At 39.0% G+C, this 19,686-nt stretch overlaps 1 protein-coding gene across 9 annotated transcripts in view; it reads right to left on the reverse strand.

Moving 5' to 3' along the window:
* Positions 1-19,686, reverse strand: part of Nrxn3 (neurexin 3) — a 1,763,451-nt gene that overhangs the window by 892,579 nt on the left and 851,186 nt on the right. For 8 of the 9 annotated variants that reach the window (XR_003850606.1, XR_003850607.1, XR_003850608.1 and 5 more), the window contains 3 exons: positions 18,249-18,630; positions 16,950-17,140; positions 16,044-16,217 (listed from right to left, as the gene is read on the reverse strand). Coding sequence is in view for 5 of the 9 variants with exons in the window: in XM_008839710.2 (XP_008837932.1) it covers positions 16,044-16,217; positions 16,950-17,140; positions 18,249-18,630 (747 nt within the window). In the remaining 4 variants the exon portion in view is untranslated. Of the gene's footprint in view, positions 1-11,315; positions 11,343-16,043; positions 16,218-16,949; positions 17,141-18,248; positions 18,631-19,686 lie in introns of all 9 variants that reach the window. The other variant, XM_017799828.2, reaches the window with a different exon arrangement.

Consider the following 19,686-nt stretch of genomic DNA (forward strand, 5'->3'; position numbering starts at 1 on the left):
CAGGAATCAAGTACAGAAGGAATTATAGACTATTTTGAAATTCCTCTAAGTTGTTCCTCATACCTTAAGGGGTAAACACCATGAAGAATCAGGTACTGTCAAGACTGACTGTACTGGAACCATCCAATCAAATGTTCCGTGACTTCTCATCAGTCTAGTACCAACCTTTTCAAGGTTGTGAACCTAAGGCTCCTAACTCCCACTCCAGTATCACTTCCTACCACTTTCACACATCGCACAACCTCCTTTCCTCCTCTGTGTACCTCTCAGATACAGTATTGCTCAGACTACTGCCCCCACACCCACAGCATGTGCATCTCTAGAAGTTCCTGAGAAAATCCATTTTCAGGCCCCACCTAGCTCTATTGTCTGGAAGCTGGGTTAGGAATCTGAATTGTAACAGCCCCTTCCAAGTGTCCCTATTTTGCTCATATTCCAGGTCCACTGCTCTGTACTCCATCCCTGTCTACAAGTTCTTATGTCCCTCCTGAAGCCATAGTATGAAATATCCTTCATCCAGATTCTTAAATGACTGGCTAATTTTTTTTCAAGTTTCAGCTCAAAAAGAGCTTTCCCAACCACCCTACTAAAGGAAATCCCCACCAGCATTATATTTATAGGGTCTTCCTGTTCACTTATAACAATTATGTAACCTGTAATTAAATTGTTTATTGAGTTCTTTCTGCTAATGGACAAGTAATTATTGCAGATAGTTATGACAGCAATGTGGTACTTTGATATATGTCTACAATGTGGAATTATTAAACTCAGGCTAACAAACCCATCACTTCACACACTGATCACTTCTTTTATGGTTAAAAAATCACCTGAAATATACTCTTTTAACAATTTTTAAAGGATGCAGCACACTGAAATGTATTATGATCAACGATCTATGTAATAAATCACCAACTGTAAGGCCTCTTATCTAACTGACACTTTGTACCCTTGGATCAGCAACTCCATCACCCACATCTAACTCCTCTCCAAGCCTCTGTGTCCAATATTCTACTCTGCCCATACAAGTTCAATTCTTTAACGTCCACAGAAATGAGATAATGGATTTTCCTTTCTGTGTCTTGCAAACTTCATTGGCATAATCACCTCCAGTTTCATTACTATTATAATAAATGTAGTCTCTTGTCTTTGTTTCTTTTTCATTTATGTGTGTGTGTGTGTGTGTGTGTGTGTGTGTGTGTGTGTGTGTGTGTGTGAGTGCACATGGGTGTACGTGTGTAGAAGTCTGAGGTCAACCTCAGGTATTGTTCCCAGGATGCCATCCACCTTGTTTGTTGAGACCAAGTCTTATACTGATAAGAAAAGGCTGGACAACCAACAAGCCCCAGGAATCTGCCTGGGATTAGGGGTAGTGCTGGGAATAAAAGGGCATGTCATAATGCCCAGCTTTTTTATGTGGGTTCTGGCATTTGAACCTAGGTTCTTGTGCTTGCACAGCAAAGACTTCACAATGGAGCTATCTCCCTATCCTAGTTTCTCACTTTAATTTAAATAGTAAATAGTATTCCATTGCACATGAGTCATATTTTCCTTATCTACTCATCTGATGAATAAACACAGAGGTCACTTCCATTTCTTAGCTATTGTGCATAATGCTACAGTGAACGTGGGAATGGAGACATCTCTCTGCCATACTGATTTTAATTCCTTTGGATATAAGCCCAGAAGTAGGGTTGTCAAATCATATGCTAATTCTATTTTCAGTTTTCTGAAGAACTTCCATACTATTTTCTGTAATTACTGTATTGATTTACATTCCCAACAACAGCATTTAAGGATTCCCTTTTCTCCACTCTTTTGTCAAATTATTATCTTTATCTTCCCAATCTTAATCATTCTAACAGGGATGAGTTAATATACCATTGTGGTTTAATTTGTGTTTCTTCAATGGTTAGAGTTAATGAAAGGGTTTTTTTTTAATATACCTGATAACCATCTGTATATTTTCTTTTGAGAACCATTTAAGTCATTTGCCCATTTTTAATCAGGTTACTTGTTTACTACCTTCTGAATTGATTGAGTTCCTTTTGTATTAGGAGATTTACCCTTTATCGAATATTGACTTTGCAAACATTTGCTTCTAATGCCTGGCGATCGTTCAGTTGCTGTGCAGAACCATTTTAGTTTGGCATGATCCCATTTGCTTATAGTTTTGCTTTTACTCTCTGCATTTTGAGTATCATCCAAGAAACCTCTACCCAGATAAATGTTAGATAACGTTTTCCTTATGTTTTCTCCTAGTGGTTTTAGGCCATTTTTTTTGGTTGATTTTTGTCGATGGTGTTAGATGAGATAGTTTTATTCTTGTGCATATCAGGTTTCCTTGACACTATTGGAAAGACAGTTCTTCATAGTTCAAAGTGCTTCTGTTGAAACTCAATTGATACAAAATCACAGGTTTATTTCTCAGCTTTCTATCCTGTTCCGTTAATCAATGTGTCTGTCTGTTTTATGAAAGTATAATTAATTTCTTTACTGATTATTATATGATAACTGAATGGAGTTCCTTGAAGGCTGAAGTCCTGTCTTGTTCAACTTTACACCACTTGTTTATAACAGCATTTGGTAGAGTAAGGACTCATAGATCATTAGTGAATGAATGAATGAATGAATGATCCAATGAATAAAGAATGAAAAGAAGGAAAGAATGATGGAAGAAAGGAATGAAGGAAGGGAGAAAGGAACAAGGAAGAAAGGAAGGAAGGAAGGGAGGGAGGAGGACAGTGGATGAAAAAGTTATCTTACCTCAAAATTTGGGTGTAAAGTTGCTAAAAAAATACATCAAGCATCGTGCAAGGGCACCCGGAGGATGCAAGACTTACTAAGAAGGGCCAAAGTTAAAATGCAGAGGGAAGGAAAGGGAAATTGTGCAGGAGAGAGGTTAAGGGAGAAGGGAGAGAGAAAGGACAGGAAAAAGGTATCATTCCTTCAGTGCTTAAAGTGTTTTTTCCTAACTAACAATTTATTCCTAGAATTTACCAATAACAGCTCATGTAAGCTATCTTTGGTTTGAGGCCCAGCATTTAAAAAATGTATATACTTAACCATGTTTCCTCTTCTAATTTAACAATCATGTACATTCAGTTTCACCACATACTGAGTAAAGAGTCCCTCGTGTCCCCATGCCCAGGTTCAGTGACTAATAACTGTGATGAATGAGAATTTGGGTTAGAGTGTAGAGGACTTTCCAGAAGATAATTTTAATTACAGTTATGAACAGAACATATTTTATGACTGTATAGTCAATGGGAATATATTTTCTATTCAATATTTCTTCCACATAAATTGTAATGACTCCAGAAAAGGGAAAACAAATTAAAGAGATGTGTCATGTGGGTTAAGGAGAGGGGATTTCAAAAATGTTTTCCACTGTGTATCATTGCTGTGTGTTAAATCTTTATCTTGTCTAAATGAGAAAGAAAATATAACATTGGCTATTAATTACATAGCATATGTTATATATCATACACTGCATTAAGTTCTTTTAAGTTAGTAATGCAGTTAAATTTCAAAAGCACATGATGAGGCAACTATAATTAAAAATAATTCAATAATTAGGGGCTGGAGAGATGGATTAGAAGTTAAGAGCACTGGTTGCTCTTGCAGAGGACCCAGGTTCAAATTCTTAGCACCCGCATGGTAGCTAACCACCATCCAAAACTTCAGTTCCAGGGAAATCTGACACCTTCTTCTGACCTCCACAGGCATTGCACTGACACAGGTGCACTTACAGACATGCAGGCAATATGACTCTTAATTTTATACACATAAAATTTAAAAATAATAAAATATTGAAAAATAATTCACTACTTAGATAAACAAGATTGATTTTGCATGGGAGAAAGAGAAAACTTCAAAATTAAGTAAGTAGCTATTGGTTGAGTTAGAAGACAAGGATTTAAGAAAGGTAAAATGAGGCACAGGAAAGGAATGTCCTCCACAATCCCACAAAGAGTAAGCAGTTAGCTGGTATTCCAACCCCAAGCCTGCTAATTCCAATGCCCATGAACTTAACCTTTTGTGGGTGTGTGTAAGCCAAAGAGATGGAGAGTTTGGCTTAACACAAGTGCTTTAAACCAGTTCTTCTGAATCACAACCAGAGAATGATATTGTAAGACAAGAATTTTGAGGGGCTTTTTAACATGAGAAAATTATTTTTACAAGGGAAAATTTCTCTTTTACCATTTGTGTATGTATGTGCCTATGCATATGACTCTGTGTATGTATGGATGTATGTATGTGTGTATGTATGTGAGTGTGATGTATGTGGCTGTGTGTGTATGAAATGTGCATGCTTGTGCATGGGGGACGCCAGAGGTGGACATCACATTTCACCGTTTTCCCCTGAGATAGGGTCTCTCACTGAACATGGAGCTAGACTGTTGGTCAGCAAGCCCCAGTGATCCTCCTTCCTCCACAGCCACAATGCTGGGGTACAGCTGTGCATGAGTGACCACAGCCAGCTCTCTTTTAATGTGGGTTCTGGGATTTGAACTCAAGTGCTCCTACTTGCACACCAACTGCTCTTACAGAACTACCTCCCTGGCCCTACAAGGGAAATTTTCCAATGTCATTTTATTTCAAAATTCAATTACAAATAAACAAAAGATCTAGTTTTATCTAATTATGTGAACAAAAACATATAACAAATTTATGAATTTATAAACATAACATGTAGCATAAGACCTAAATAATAATTTTTTTTCTAAAACATGCTTCAAAATCATCCTAAAATTCCAGTCTTTCAAAGAAAGCACAAATACTTGGTATCTCATGATAACAAGATCTTTCCTCTCATCATCATTTTGACTATTAATAGCTTAAGACCACACTAAAGCCTCAGGATGCCCCTCTACAGAGACCATGAAACCTGCTTTTGCCTTTGGTGTGTGATCAAGGCTCACAAACAGAGTCATGTTTCCTTTTTCAATAGATGGTGACTTCTGTTTGTATAGTAGGAGAAAAGTCAAGAGGCAGTCGAAATGTGCCTGAAAACATTAAATAAGTTGACCAAAAAAATTGTTACTATTTTGGTGTCTAGCTTCTAGCACTTCCTTTACTCCACTGGAAAACAAAGTTGTATGTTGTCTTTATTATTTCCTCACATGATAATCTGAGGATTGCTACAGACTCTCATCATTCTTGTTCTAGAATATTTTTCTTTTTAAGAACTGTTCCACATAGGGCTGGAGAGATGGCTCAGCAGTTAAGAACACTGGCTGCTCTTACAGGAGACCCAGGTTCAATTCCCAGCACCCACACAGCAGCTAACAACTGTATGTGGCTCCAGTTCCAGGGGATCTGATATCTTCTTCTGACCTCCATGGGACTTGCATGACACAGGCGCCCTGACACACATGCAGGCAATACACTTTTACACATAAGAAAGAAACCATAAAATATTTTGGAAAAAAAAAACTGTTCCATACTATTATTTCATCCCTGATACTTCCCAAATCCTCCTCTGCAGGACATGCCACCCAATTTAGCTTCTAATCTAATACCAGGGCCCTGGTATTAGAGTGCATTTTTTCTCTCCTATGGTTTGGTTAAGAAGGACTTAATCAAACATATGCCTCAAAGTCCCAATTTAAAGTTGATAAATATATCTAAACCATCACCAGTTTTTCCTTGAAGGTAAAAGTTAAGTCTTATCAATGGCACCAAAACCTCTCTAACCAAAGATGCTCAGTTGCTCATCACTTCTCAATTGGCAGCTCGGAAAGTGATATCATCAGTATGATGAGTGATGGGACTTACTGGCAGTTTCAGTAACACCTCAACACTCTTTAATCATTCCAACACTTTTATCCAATATTGCAATTTGGGCGTGAGAACTGGTTGAAACTAAGATGGCCTCATAAAGGTTTTCTCCCCAATAGCCTTTGATCTGTGGTCTGTATTCAATAACCCATCTCTCAAGGCAAACTCATTTTCTTTATGTGTGATTTTAGTAGAGTATAAAACTCTCAACACTGTCCCTTCTAAGCTACGGCATGTTCCATCAAGGCAACTGGCTTGCAGAATTCCTTAGACTCTCTGTGTTAGAACCACAGCCCCCAATGGTTCATAAATCAAATCCTATGATTATATGAGACATACTATAAAAGTGAAGGGACAGGAGTCCATGACCACCCCTGTTAGGGTAGGTGTAAGGGAGACAGGATGGCTGTTATCATAATCCTTCTTGCTTGGTCATCCTAGTCTAGGGGTGGTTGGGCCACAGATATCCAATAATGAGATCACTCACTCCTCATTTTAAAATCAAAAACTAATCCTCACAAGTCAATGCAATTTTAGAAAATACAAACAAAGCCTCATTAACAGCTTTTCCTTTTTTCTTTTTTCATCACTGGTGTAGTGATGTGGGAACAACAGGATGAAAGTTTAAAAAGTGAGGGGGGATTTCAAAGCACAGGCCTAACACAAATAATATAGCTGAAAATACCTTAATGAGCATCATGCAGATATCATCTAGAAACTATGGAAGTAGTATTAACATGGAAACTACCCACCACGAAGCTGCTCAGCTACTCTCTGCCCTCTGAGGACTACGTCTACTTTTATAGGCAAATACAAAGTCGCATCATGTGACACAGTAAGAAAAGAAATATGGCCTTTAAAATCCAATGTTAGCATCTACTATTAATGTAAAATTGGCCAGTGATCTGAACTCAGTTTTTTTTTTTTATTGCAGATATAAACTGCTTCTACCTTGTGTGCCGAGGATTAGATGAGATAAGGTATGCAAAGCACATAAAACCATCCATGAAATGGGAAAATAGTATCTTCTGTGTAAAATCATGGCCATAACAGGGATATAATTTTCAAGCCTATAGCATTCCTCTGTACCAAGTCCATTCCCAATACATGACATTATCAGTTCTTGTGAAAAATAATATTGGGGTTTTTTTTCTATTTATGCTGGGCATATAACTGCTGAGATATACAGAACCAGGCACATTAAGGTAGGTATCAGATCATACTGCCACAGTTCTCTTGGTGTTAAAGCCACTCATATATCATTGAGGGATAAAGTGAGAACCAGGATGGTATGTTCAGTTTAATTTCTGTCCCTCTTATTATTTCCCACAAGGCAAACTATTCTTGAAGAATTTATTTCTATTAAGTCAACTGCTACATTTTAGTACATAAAATACAATGGAGGCTGTGATTCAGCCCTTAGTTTTGAATAAAATGAGGTGACCTAACTGTATTCCACATAATAAAGAAAATTGGAGAATTAAAATGTCCTCTACAAACTGAAGGCAAATTACAATTCTCCTCTGAAAATGCCTTAATAGAGGGCTGGTGAGATGGCTCAGTGGAAGGTACTCATGGAGAAGTCTGGTGCCTGAGTTTGATCCCTGGGACCCATATGGTGGAGATAAATAACTAACCCCTCAAAGCTGTCCCCTGATCTCCACAGAGGCGCCATGGTGCATGCATATGCACATACATATGTGTGTGCATGCACACACACAAATAAAGTTAAAAAAATTTAGATTAAGTAATAAAAGTGCTTTAGTAGAATATTCTGATTTTCAAGACATTTAGACCCAATATATTAACTTTCTTAAAAAAGCCAACATAAAGCCCCTTCCTGACATCTACTCAATCCTGAGGTCCTTCCCTTCCTGCCCACCATCCTGGCACAAAGAAAACATATATTTCTAGAAAAGAAGACACTCAATTCTAAAAATAAGACCTGCCAAAAAGAGTTATAGTGAAAAGGAGGAAGTTATTCTGATTAGTTGTCTGGCTGAATAAAACACCATCATTTTATTCCTTGTAGTGATGTCATCTGCCTCTCCCCCACCAGGGGAGGCTTGTATTTCTTTTGTGGTTCTATAGCTCCTTTCTTGCATAGACAAGGTTTTACAGAGATACTTCATCTCCAGTAACAGTGCCATTAAAAACCAGAAGAAATCATAAAATGACTTCCATGTGTTCCACAGAAATGATCATTCTATCCAAGGCTTCAGGATACAAAGACAAAGTCTCTTGATCTGACAGCTTCCATTGCTCTGCCAGGACCATGGACAGCTCCCGGAACCCCATCTCATGCCCACAGAGAGCCTGGCCTGGTACCAAGACAATCAATAAAGCTATTCCTTGATACCTTTTGTCAAAAAAATAGCATAGCATGGGAAAGTGGAACAAGCAGGAGGAAGAACTCACTCCTATTCTAGATGCCCAGGGTGTCTTCTGGGCGGAAACATTTCCCTCCTGGGCCAGGTGGAGTAGCATCACCTGTTCCTTTGAATATCCTGACCTCTTCTTTTAGTCCCTATTCTTCTCAATCATTTTCCATCCTGGGAAGCAGTTAGATGTTTACAAATGCTGACCCAAATCTCCATCCCACCCCTATCATCCTCAGGATAAGTCCTTACATGGCAACTCTGCCATTCTGTTTCCATTGCCTGCCCCAGCTTTATCTGTGACATCCTCACATGCATATTACTTCAGGGCAGCTGAACTTCCTGTAGTTCTCCAAACCAGTCAAGGTCTTAATGAGCTTTCTCCACACATTCATCTGAAACATACCTGTCATTTAGACTCAGTTAAAATTTTGACTGAGAAACTATCCCTGAACATTCACCTTGTCCACCTTAACCACAGTCTAGCCAAGCTCACATGGTAAAATGCATATCTCCAGGAGAGTATTTTTCATTTTGAAATGTAATTATTGGATGATGTTCTAGCTTCTCTGATGTCAAAAGACATCATCATCTGTACTCCCAGCACCCAGCTAAGTACATGGTACACAAGACTAGCTGACACACTCCTTCTGTTAGAACAAGCATCATGATCACTAAGGAAGGAAATAAATAAATAAATAGATAAATAAATAAATAAATAAATAAATAAATAAAGTAGATAAGTGAAACACAATTTTCTAGCAAGAGGACTCAATCTATTGACCAATTCAGACTAAATATGCCACTTTCCATACCACATTCTTATAGTTCCTTCTGAGCCCCTTTCCCTCTGCATTGTAGACTGCCTCATCTCTTTGTCACAGGCTCTGCTGCCCTTTGCACTTAATGGTAATTAACACCATATATGCTCATAGGTTACATCTGAACATGCCAGCTCATGAGTAATAGTCTACACACCCATGTCAGGAAAATTAAAACTGAAAGTATTTACATCACACAGCTAATTTGCCATAACACAGGGGAAAGAGTAAGATGATCCAAAATAATTACAAAGAACACCTCCTGAGACAAATAGAGAGACTCTCAAGTCATTATAAGAATGAAAAAATGTTTGTGGCAACACAGTAGTAATTTAAACTCATACTATTGTCTATGCTATCAAAGGGAAAATTAAGAAAACATGATGTGTTTCCCCCCCAATATGCATAATTTGTAACAACTGTAGAGAACAACCACTTCTTTACAGAATTGCTAAAAGCTATTTTTCCTTTGGATGGTGTTGTGGTTTGAATATAAAATGTCAACCCATAGGTTCAGGTGTTTAACACTTGGTCCCAGTTGGTGGCACTGTTTAGGAAGGTTGGAGAACCTTTAGGAAATGGACCATCATTGTAGGGAGGAAGTTGGCAACAGGTAGTAAGCCTTATTAAGGCTTAATAGATAGGGCCCAAGTGTGTCCACTTTCTGCTTCCTGACTGTGGAGATGGAATGAGACCAGTCTCTTCAGGAACCTGCTTCCATGCCTTCCCTGCCATGATGAACTGTCACATCTTAAACCACAAACCAAAAAAAAAAAAAATTATTTCCTTAAGTTGCTTTTGTCACAGTAATGAGAAAAGTACATAATGCATATGGGTACTTTATGGTTATTTTACCAGATGTGGCAAATGGGAAATCCTGTGCTGGGGCTTGGAAATTCAAAATCCATGTAGCTATTCTGCTGAAAGACAGTAAAATTGAGGGGAATGTATAGTTTTCCCATTTTATCTATTAATTCTGGTCCAAAAGAGGTTTAACAACTTTCAACTCACATAATAGATTGAATCCTCTTTCTCCTGCTTCCCTTCTGTTTACAGAATAATATGTAATTGACTCTTTTTTGAAAATTGAGCATAATGCCTTAAACAATATTATCAAAGAGGGCTACATGCTCTAAAAATTAATGGTATTGAAAGCATGCTTACAATTCAAAGTATTAAAGCAGTGCATGTTATTTTCTTTCATTAATTGTAATATATACCAGAATGTATTTGAATCTGTCAAGAATGAAGCTAAAAGAATTGCACACAATCAAATGACCAGTCAGGGGTCTTATTAGTTGATGATATCCTCCTGATAGGTAGATACTAGTACTGGTTACCCACAAGGCAAATCACAAGGAGGTGACAGCAAAGTAAATGGTCTCTAGGATAAAACATCCCTTTTTAAAACTACTTTTGCCTTCACCACTTCTAACAATTTGGGCTGATTGCAGATTCTGCAGTGACAATCTGAGGCTCTGTGCCCTGCCCACGGATCAGCCACAAGACATCTAAAATGTACTGTTCCTCCCTTGCTATTCTGAGTCAAAGCAGTCTGACCTGCCAGGACGATGGGCCATTACTGACTTTGCACGGTGTCACTTTGAATGGCAGAAGCATCAGCCTCTGCCACAATGTTCATTGACATCTCACGGTCAGGCGTTGTGTAGGGTATTCAGGATAAAACCGACAATTCTCTGCTTCCCCAAGAGTACTTTCTTTCCTTAGATCACAAAATAGGAAATTAGAGTGCTCAACCAAAGTCCCCAATAGGAAATATAAATCTCTGCAGCATTTTAATGATGTTAATATCTCCCATATGCCTAAAAACATTCCTTAAAAATGAGATGAGAGAAAATGATATGGTCATTCATAAGCACTTAAATGTCCTGCTCTAGAAAAAGTCCTTCCTAACCTGGAATGTAATAAATTAAAGTCTCAAGTTGCCTTTTATCTTCTTCTTTAAAGTGCTTGGAGACTAAAGTGAAAGGCACCAGGTTCTCCATTGCAAACACTGGGGGAGGTGTTAGTCATCTCCAGAATGTATTGTGTTGGAGGGTAGTCATGGTACCGGATGCTGTCAAACCTCTTTGGTCCTCTCCAGAATGGAATGATGTCCATATCCCCCACAAGATCTCCTTCGTATAGCTATTTTCCATGTGTGCATGTGAGATTTCTGTCACCCTTTCAGAAGAACACTGGTTTCAGCCCCCTCCCCACAATGGCTGCTGTCTAAGAGGTGTGACAGCTAGAAGCCCTCTAACACAACAATACCAAAGATTACACAGGGCATCTTTCAGTCCAAAGTGGTAATGGGAACAAGAGCCTTCTCTACCTTGCAGGTCAGCTTTGGTCAACGCAACTTTGTTAGCAAAAGAACAAAAGAAGCGAAAACAATAAGCAGAGGTTAGTTAGTAGAGTCAACTGGGTAACAATACAGAAAAGAAAATGCAGTCTACATAACCAGCATCACTCAGACAGACAACTGAAATGCTCTACAAGGTCACCAGAGACAGCACAGATGAGGGGATGCACAGACCAGGGCAGAGCAGGAGCCTGGGAGCCAAGTCAGCAGAGCAGGAGTAGGGAAACAATGAATTTGACAAAGCACAAGCAATGGGCAACGAGAGCCTTTCCACACGTAAACAGCCAATCCCAAGGCACGGTCCAGAGAGAAGGGCAGAGTGTGGCCAGACTGAAAGACATGTGTGCACATTCAGAGCCCACAAAAATACTTTGGAACATTTAAGAGTTGATGGAAGAGTCACTTGGGAGCCCCACCCCTTGCACCCCTTGAAAATGCCATTAAGGAACATGGCATCTGAGCTGGGCATTTCTATCCAGGTGACTTATTGAGGTACATGAATGATTTTAAACTGTTCAGTTTGTTAAGAATACAGCCAAATGTTTGTGGGCAAAAAGGCACCAATCAAATGTCCTTTTTATTGGTTCATGCCATTTCTAAAATGAAGCACGTGATGTTTTCTCTCAGATGGTTACCCTCCTCAATCGTGGAATAGCATTGCTATATAAAAAATACCTTAGTCTCTGCATCAAAGTTGACCTCAATGTAGGACAGCTGAGCATTATGTCAGGCATTATTTTAAGAAACCATTGCCCCAAATAGGAGGATAAAAGTCAAAGTCAGAAGATGGCTAAAAACTACACTTAATTTTTAAGACACAGACATAAAACCAAACCTACTTCAAGATCATTCTTTGCTACAAAATAGCCAAAGAATATCATATTAATAAAATTTTAATTATCACTCTTTACTTCTTATTAGATCTTTTTTGTGTGGCAGGCATAGGGAAAATAATACATTTACTACTTAGGAATCTTGACCTACAATCCCAATGGCATTGACAAGAACATACAATAATCGTACTGTCTGCCTAACTATATAAGAATGAAACTCATTAGCCGTCTTTAATAGACCCTGATCTTGGTTTTTTGTAATGAAATCTCATCCCCAACCTGTTTACTATTCTCTATGGAGAGGACACCAAGTTCACGGTTTCTTTCCTGTGCTTCCTACACTCCTACCAGAAGGCCCTCTTGAGAGTCACATGCCATGTATAAGAGATTCAGAATAACAATGGCATCTTCTACAGCTTCTCCACAGTTTGCTGCTCTTCGTTTTCCTCCCTACTCTTCCACAGTGTCATTTCCACAGAGCCTTAAAAAAAACTCCCAGAATCTTCTATGAGGGCTTATTCACAATGCTGCAAACTTCCCCAATGATAGTAATTTATGCCTTAACCCACTTTTTGGGCATTTTTCCTGGCCACTTAAGCTAATTATTGAAGTCATTTGTGTACAATAAACAAGGACCTTCTTCCCTCCCTCAGCATTCATCCTCCACTTCATCCCACCCAGAAGGGAAGTCTTAATGCTCCATGGACAACCATCATAATTATCTCCATGGCAATAGAGTGCATGTGATTAGGCCCACGGGCTTTGCCATAGATTCAGAAGGGAGAGCCATCAAGTCACAATATCCGGCTTTGAACAATCACAGTACTTAGAGAAAGGCTGGAGTCCACCATAATGCATGTGGTGAATCATACTGAACTGACACAGAGCTTCAGGGCGGGCTGAAAAATTTCCCCCAAATTGATGGGCAATTTTCTTCTGAGAGTGCCCTCACTGTTTTTCCTAAAGCTCTCCTGAGTGAGTTCTAGTCCTCCCTTCCAACCCTACATTTTGTAAAAGTTAGTTTAAACCTCCTTTAAATCCAATACTACAGTTTTATTTCTTTAAAACCCCAAGTTTCACATTCTATAGATCTGTGCTTCAACAGAGCAGCCAGATACACACAGGGCAACAGAAACCTTTAAATGTGTACAATGTGAACTAAATTGAGCTATAAGGCTAATATACATAATCAGTTTTGAAGACTTAACACAATCAAATGAATATAAAATATCCATTGGTAATTTTATGTCAAACACATGTTGAAACGCTAATATTTGGAGTTAACCAAGATAAAATATAAAATCAAAATTAATTTCCTAATACATTTTTTCAAATGTAGCTATTAGGAATTAAAGACTACATGTGCGACTTATACTACATTTTGTTTTATGTATATGTATGTAGTATGTGTGAGTATATGTAGGTGTACTCATGTGTGGCACAGGCGTGGGAAGGTATCTATACATACATGGTGGATGTGAAGGTCAGAGGTTGAGGTAGGGTGTCTTCCTCAATCTCCACCTTACATATTGAGGCACAGTCTCTCACTTGGACCCAGAGGTTGCCAGTTCATCTAGTCTGCCCAGGCAGCTTGCTCTAGGGATCTCACTTCTGCCTCTTGATCTCTAGTATTATAGGTAAGCTGCCACATCCAGTTAGCATTTTCATGTGTGTTGGGGACCTTAACTCTGGTCCTCACACTTGCATGGTATCCTCTTTACCTTTTAATGCATCTTCTCGGCAGCACCTTAAACTATGTTTCTATGGGGCCATGTAATTTGAAAATGAAGTGAATTCCCCTTTTAATTTTTTGACCTGAGTAACTGATGCCATGACAAAAAATATTTACTATTTGGAAACATACCTTGTGGGGTTTTTTTTTAAAAAAGACTTTATTTTTATTATGTGTATGTTTGTATGTATTTGTGCACATGAGTGCCTTTGAAGGCAAGAAGTGGGCACTGAATTCCCTGGAGCTAGAATTACAGGTGGTTGTCAGCCACCTGACATGGGTGAACTTGAACACAAACTGAACCTGGGTCTTCTGAAAGAACATGACTGCTTTTAACAACAGAGCCATCTCTCTGGTTCTGTCTTGTATTCTTCAATATGTGATTTCACCTTGTAATTTAATGATATGGTACATTCTAGGACAAGTTCAACTTTTGTCATTCCAAAGCCTTCTAAAATAAGATTCTTGTTTTAATCCTAAGTGCTTCATTTATGCCCACATTGCCTTTTAATATCTGAAGAGCTAAGAATAGGGCAGTAAGTCCAAATAAATGTTTGAGTTGAATGAAACTTCGCATTTCTAGGAAAACACTAAATGTCTATTTCAAGTGTGTTCTGATTCCCAACCTTGTGACACACACACACACACACACACACACACACACACACACACACAGTATTTAGAAAAAAAATTGAGTGGACCATAGAATAATCCATCTGACCCTAATACAACACATATAACCAGACTCTCAGGCAAAGGGAAACATCTTTTTTTTTCAAATGCAAGTTAGCCAGAGAGGCTTATACAAAAACGTGCTTTAAACGGATGAGTAAACTCAGATGGAAGCTGCTTCAAAAACAGTGATCCATGAAGTTGAACACAGGAGATGAATGAACAGGTTTGATGTGGAAAATGAAAAAGAACACAATAAAACATAACACAATGCACAAAGGACCATAAGGCTCAGCCAAAGGAAAGAAGAAGTCGATTTTGGAGACCAGTTAGGCAGCTTCTTTGCCTGTCGATTAGCTATAGTCACCTTTCAGCCAATTCAAGACAACTACTGAACCATGAATGTGCTTCCCGCTGCCCTCTACAAGATAAAACTAGATTTCTTTTAATCAACAGCTTCAGAAAGACTTGATGCTGTTAACATCTCCAAAGTCAGTGAGTCATCTACAGACACAGGCTGAGCATGGCTTGTTGTGCCACATGGGTAGACATGCAGCGCTATTATGTTTCACATGAGATAACATTCATGAACAATAATCCCAAGTTTATCCAGTACCTACTATGTATCAGGCATTTTGAATCATTCTGGTTTAGTCATATGATCTCTGAAAGTATCATTGCCCCATTTAACAGAGAAAGAAAAATAGATCATAGTTGTTATGAAGTGCCAGATGGCACCTGGACCTTTATCTATGTTTTTCTAACATGGGAACCCAGGATGTTGCTCTACAGCCAATCAGGGGACTGACGAGCAAAGCCTGATCTAGTAAGTACTCAATAAATGAAAGTTCCCTTCCATCATTAAGGCATTCTGACATCAGTTCTCAGTCTCCCGATGAATTTGCATTAAATAAAGATTCCAATATTTGACCAAATATGAAGTATTTTGTTAATGATGGCACCCATACATGCTCTCTGCTTACCACTATTAAAATGTAAACAGAAGTCTCTGGTGCCTTTTCAGTCATTGTGGGAGCAAAGGCACAAACTGGGAGTGATCTGATGTCAATGCAGGAAAGGTGCTTCACTGGCAAGTATGTGATCCTAAAAGGACATCTGCCAACATACACTCCTGGAGCTTGTGGCACATGTCTGACATATTCAACCAGTGAGAAGACGACACTGATCGGGACATAATGTTGGATGGCAGATAGGAATGACAAAGGATGGATAAACTGGGGAAAGGGCACTGGCAGAGCTGCAAGGAGGCTTGGTGCTTGTGGCAAGGCTGTAGCTTACGTCTGACATATTCAACCAGTGAGAAGACGACACTGTTCGGGACATAATGGTGGATGGCAGATAGGAATGACAAAGGATGGATAAACTGGGGAAAGGACACTGGCAGAGCTGCAAGGAGGCTTGGTGCTTGTGGCAAGGCTGTAGCTTAAAGAGAGGCTGTACCTTCACAGCCACGCTCAATCTGCCCACTCCGATGGAGAGCATCATTGATGAGGTCAGGCAAGCGTCCGTTCAAGTCCACAGAGGCCAGACAGCCCTGAAAGCCATCTCGGGAAGCTACAAGCTTTGGAAGGTTGCTATACATGCCTTGGGCCAGGCCAGCCATGTAGAGGTCACCTAGAAAGGAAGGCAAACAGTGAATTAAATTGAATCAAGAAAGGATGTGGCCAAGGCACTGTAGACTCTCCTGGTAGATAAGACATAGCCATAGGGAGCGTCACGTAAAAAAGTATTAAAGTCTCTAAGTTATCAAAAGAAAACCCCAACATTCCTTGTAGGTCATTCATTTTGTATCCAATATCTCACAAATTTGAATTACCATATCAATTCTATGAAGTGGATTCTGTCTTGTTATATGAAGTAAAGAGTTACAACATTTTTTAACAAAACAACATTTTTTGAGTGCTTTTTGTGTGTTCATTACCAATAACATGCTGAGGGTTTTACAGATAGGCCATTAAAACCCTAAGAACATACAACAAGAGAAGCAGCTATTGTCCTCATTTTGATCAATATATACTACTGAACAAGGCTAAGAAATTGTTGCCAGTGCCACTCAGGCAGCAAAGAACTGAATTTTGACATAAGCCTTTTATCACCTATCTCTCAGACCCTACAGAGACATTCCTGATGTTATCAGAGAAAGTGAAGCATTCTTTGAGGCCCCGTCCATAGAGAGGTCTGTACAGAAGCTGATAAGCTGCACTGTGGTATAATCTAATGCTTTTCTAAAGGAATATGGGTAATATACAAAAATATGGCTGGCACACCCAACCCAGAGCTTCCCTGTGGAGGCAGCCTTTCTCTTGGGAGTTATACTCTAAAGAACACAATTTTTACAAGGATTACCTTTCAAATCCAGATTTTTGGCACCATTAATGACCTGAGTGACCACTTTGGTATCCACTTTCAGGCTGTGGGTGTTACTGTTGTCCCGAGTGATAACGACATTGTGCCACTGGTTGTCATTCAGGGGGCGATCACTGTTGCCTTTGATCACATTGGGACCATTTCCAAGGTCAAATACATAGTGTATGTACCTATGAGGAACAAGAAATACCTAATCGTTTCAGATTCCTGAAGTGGTTAATGGAAATGTGTTAATGTAACCAGTGCAAGGGGCTTCAGATCTTCCATACTGTCCTGGCATACACAGCAATGAAAAGAATTGTCAGTAAGTAGTCCATCACACGTTGGTTAAATTCTATATCCATAGACCCATAAAGTCTATCTGTTTGTTTGTTTTGTTTTTGTGAGGCAGGGTCTTGTATTATAATGTAAGCTGACTTGGAATTCACAATCCTCCTTTCAAATCCTCTCTAGTGCTGGAATTGTAGGCGTCTATGATCATACCCAGCTCCAAATATACTTCTTTAGTACTACATAGTACTAACTAGAGTCAAGAAATCATACAGTTAGACCCTTCCAAAATACTGGGGGGAAATAATGGTAAAATTCAATCAATTATTGATCTGGTTATTGTTTGTTTTGAAACAAGGTCCTATGTCGAATTGGCTTCGAATTCATTATGTAGCTGAGGCTAGCCTTGAACGCCTTGTCTTCTTGTTTTCACTTTCCAAGTGCTAGATTTACAGATATGTGTCATCATACCTGGTGTATGCAATGCTGAGATTGAACCCAGGGCCTTGTGCATTATAGATATGCATTCTACCAACCAAACTACATCTTCTGGCTTTGTTCTTAGCTGACTACTTTTTAAGACATGTTCACCGAATATCTGAGAGAAAGATCAATTTTAAGAATTGTACCACTAACAGTAATGTTGAAAGTATCTAGATTTCATTCCTTATTCTATATTTGCTGGCTATAATTAGTAATGCTCCAAAGATGGATGCAACAGATGCCACAGCCATCTCTTATAGGAGGGAGCTTTTCACCAGTAGTTTCAAAGGACTTGCTACATTTCATAGTTAATGCAGGGTAGCAATGACTTTGTAAAATCTCATTAAATACACCTAGGAGTTCTCTCCTTTCTAGCCTAATCACTTTGTGGATCTTTATTATCAGTGAAGGTACTAGCAAGAATAGAAGTCAGGGAATAAAATGGACAGTTTTGTTCATGGCCGTAATTTATAGGAGGCTTAAGCAAAGACACCCAGCATAAATTACGTGACCTCTGCTACTTACCCCTTGACGAGCTCAACTGCAATGAAATCATTGCCATCCCCACTATTGAAGAGAATGAAGCCATCAGCTGAAGTGGTCTTGAACTGGAAGAAGAGATGCATGGAGGTATAGGCCTGGAGGGTGGCAAGGGTCAGGTAGCTGCTCTTGGTCTTGAATGTGACAGGGTCAGCAATGATGTTCCTCAGTCCAAAACGAGCCTTCAGCTCACAGTAGTCAATGTCACCATTTTTGCACAAATCAATGTAGAGCAAGCCATTAAACATGAGGCTCTGCAGGTGACCAATGAAACTGGAGGGGACAACAGAGATGTAGCGCTTCTCAGTCATGATACCAGTTTCGATATTGTGGAACTCCAGGCGGGTATGGTCCCCCACCATCGTACCTATGAAAATCAGAAATGAGGTAGAATCATGAAAAATCACTGTCTTGTCATAGCAATTCCACTCTATCTTATAGGTAAAACATGTTTCAACATAAAATGTTCAGTTTTCTGGGTTCTTTTCTAGAAAAAAAAATATTCATGATAGTTTATAGCACACAGCTGATCTGACCTCAGTCAGGAAGCTGAATACTGACCAACACTAACACAAGTTATGTTCCTGACTTATGCTCTCAGTTGGCTGATTAGACTGCAGTATCACAGGAAGAAAAATGTGAGCTTACAGGCAACCCAAGTTCAAGGATCATACTTATTAGTTTTCTTCACTCAAGAAACAATGGCTTATGAATACAAATCATAAGAAAGTCTTTATCTCCCTGACCCTTGTAAAGATAAAAATCAATAAGTGTTAGACATTTGTTAGAGAGTATTTCTTGCTGTAATAACTTACGACCTAGTAGTTATGAAAATGTTTCTTTTGTAGAACATCTGTTGATTTTACATATCAACAAGTGGTAATGATTTTCTAGTAATAACACCTACTTTTCCTTTTGGAAACTACCCATTACATTTGAACCGTGTGGAATGGATAAAGCTGATCCTAATCAGGTCATACTATGGATATCTCTCTATCCACATAATCATAGACTTTGATTTGAAGGGTAAAACTGTGACCTTCAAAGATAGTTATGCATCTGAATCACCCATACTCACTCCTTTTAGTTTGTAAGTAAAAGGAGAGGCTTGAAAATCTGCATTTCTAACAAGTTCCAAGGTGACCAATTGTTAGACAAATTTTAGGTATGAAAATGGAAGTTCAAAAGAAAGGTGTTAAGATGAATTGTGAAAAGCAAGATGCTTATCAGGAGAGTTGTTAACACCAGAGACATGAGTTCTCCTTCTTGAAGTTTTCAAAGGGATGGGGAAATGTCCCATGCTATGTAGTTAAGGAATACTTTATAGTATGTGTCTATGATTCTTGGGCAGCAGGGGAAGCAGGACAGATTTCAGGGTCACAGGTCGCCTGCCAATTCCTCTCTGCAACTGTGAGAGTAAACA

This window comes from Nannospalax galili, unplaced genomic scaffold (genome assembly GCF_000622305.1).
Source record: "Nannospalax galili isolate Female #2095 unplaced genomic scaffold, S.galili_v1.0 scaffold330, whole genome shotgun sequence".
Taxonomy (NCBI): domain Eukaryota; kingdom Metazoa; phylum Chordata; class Mammalia; order Rodentia; family Spalacidae; genus Nannospalax; species Nannospalax galili.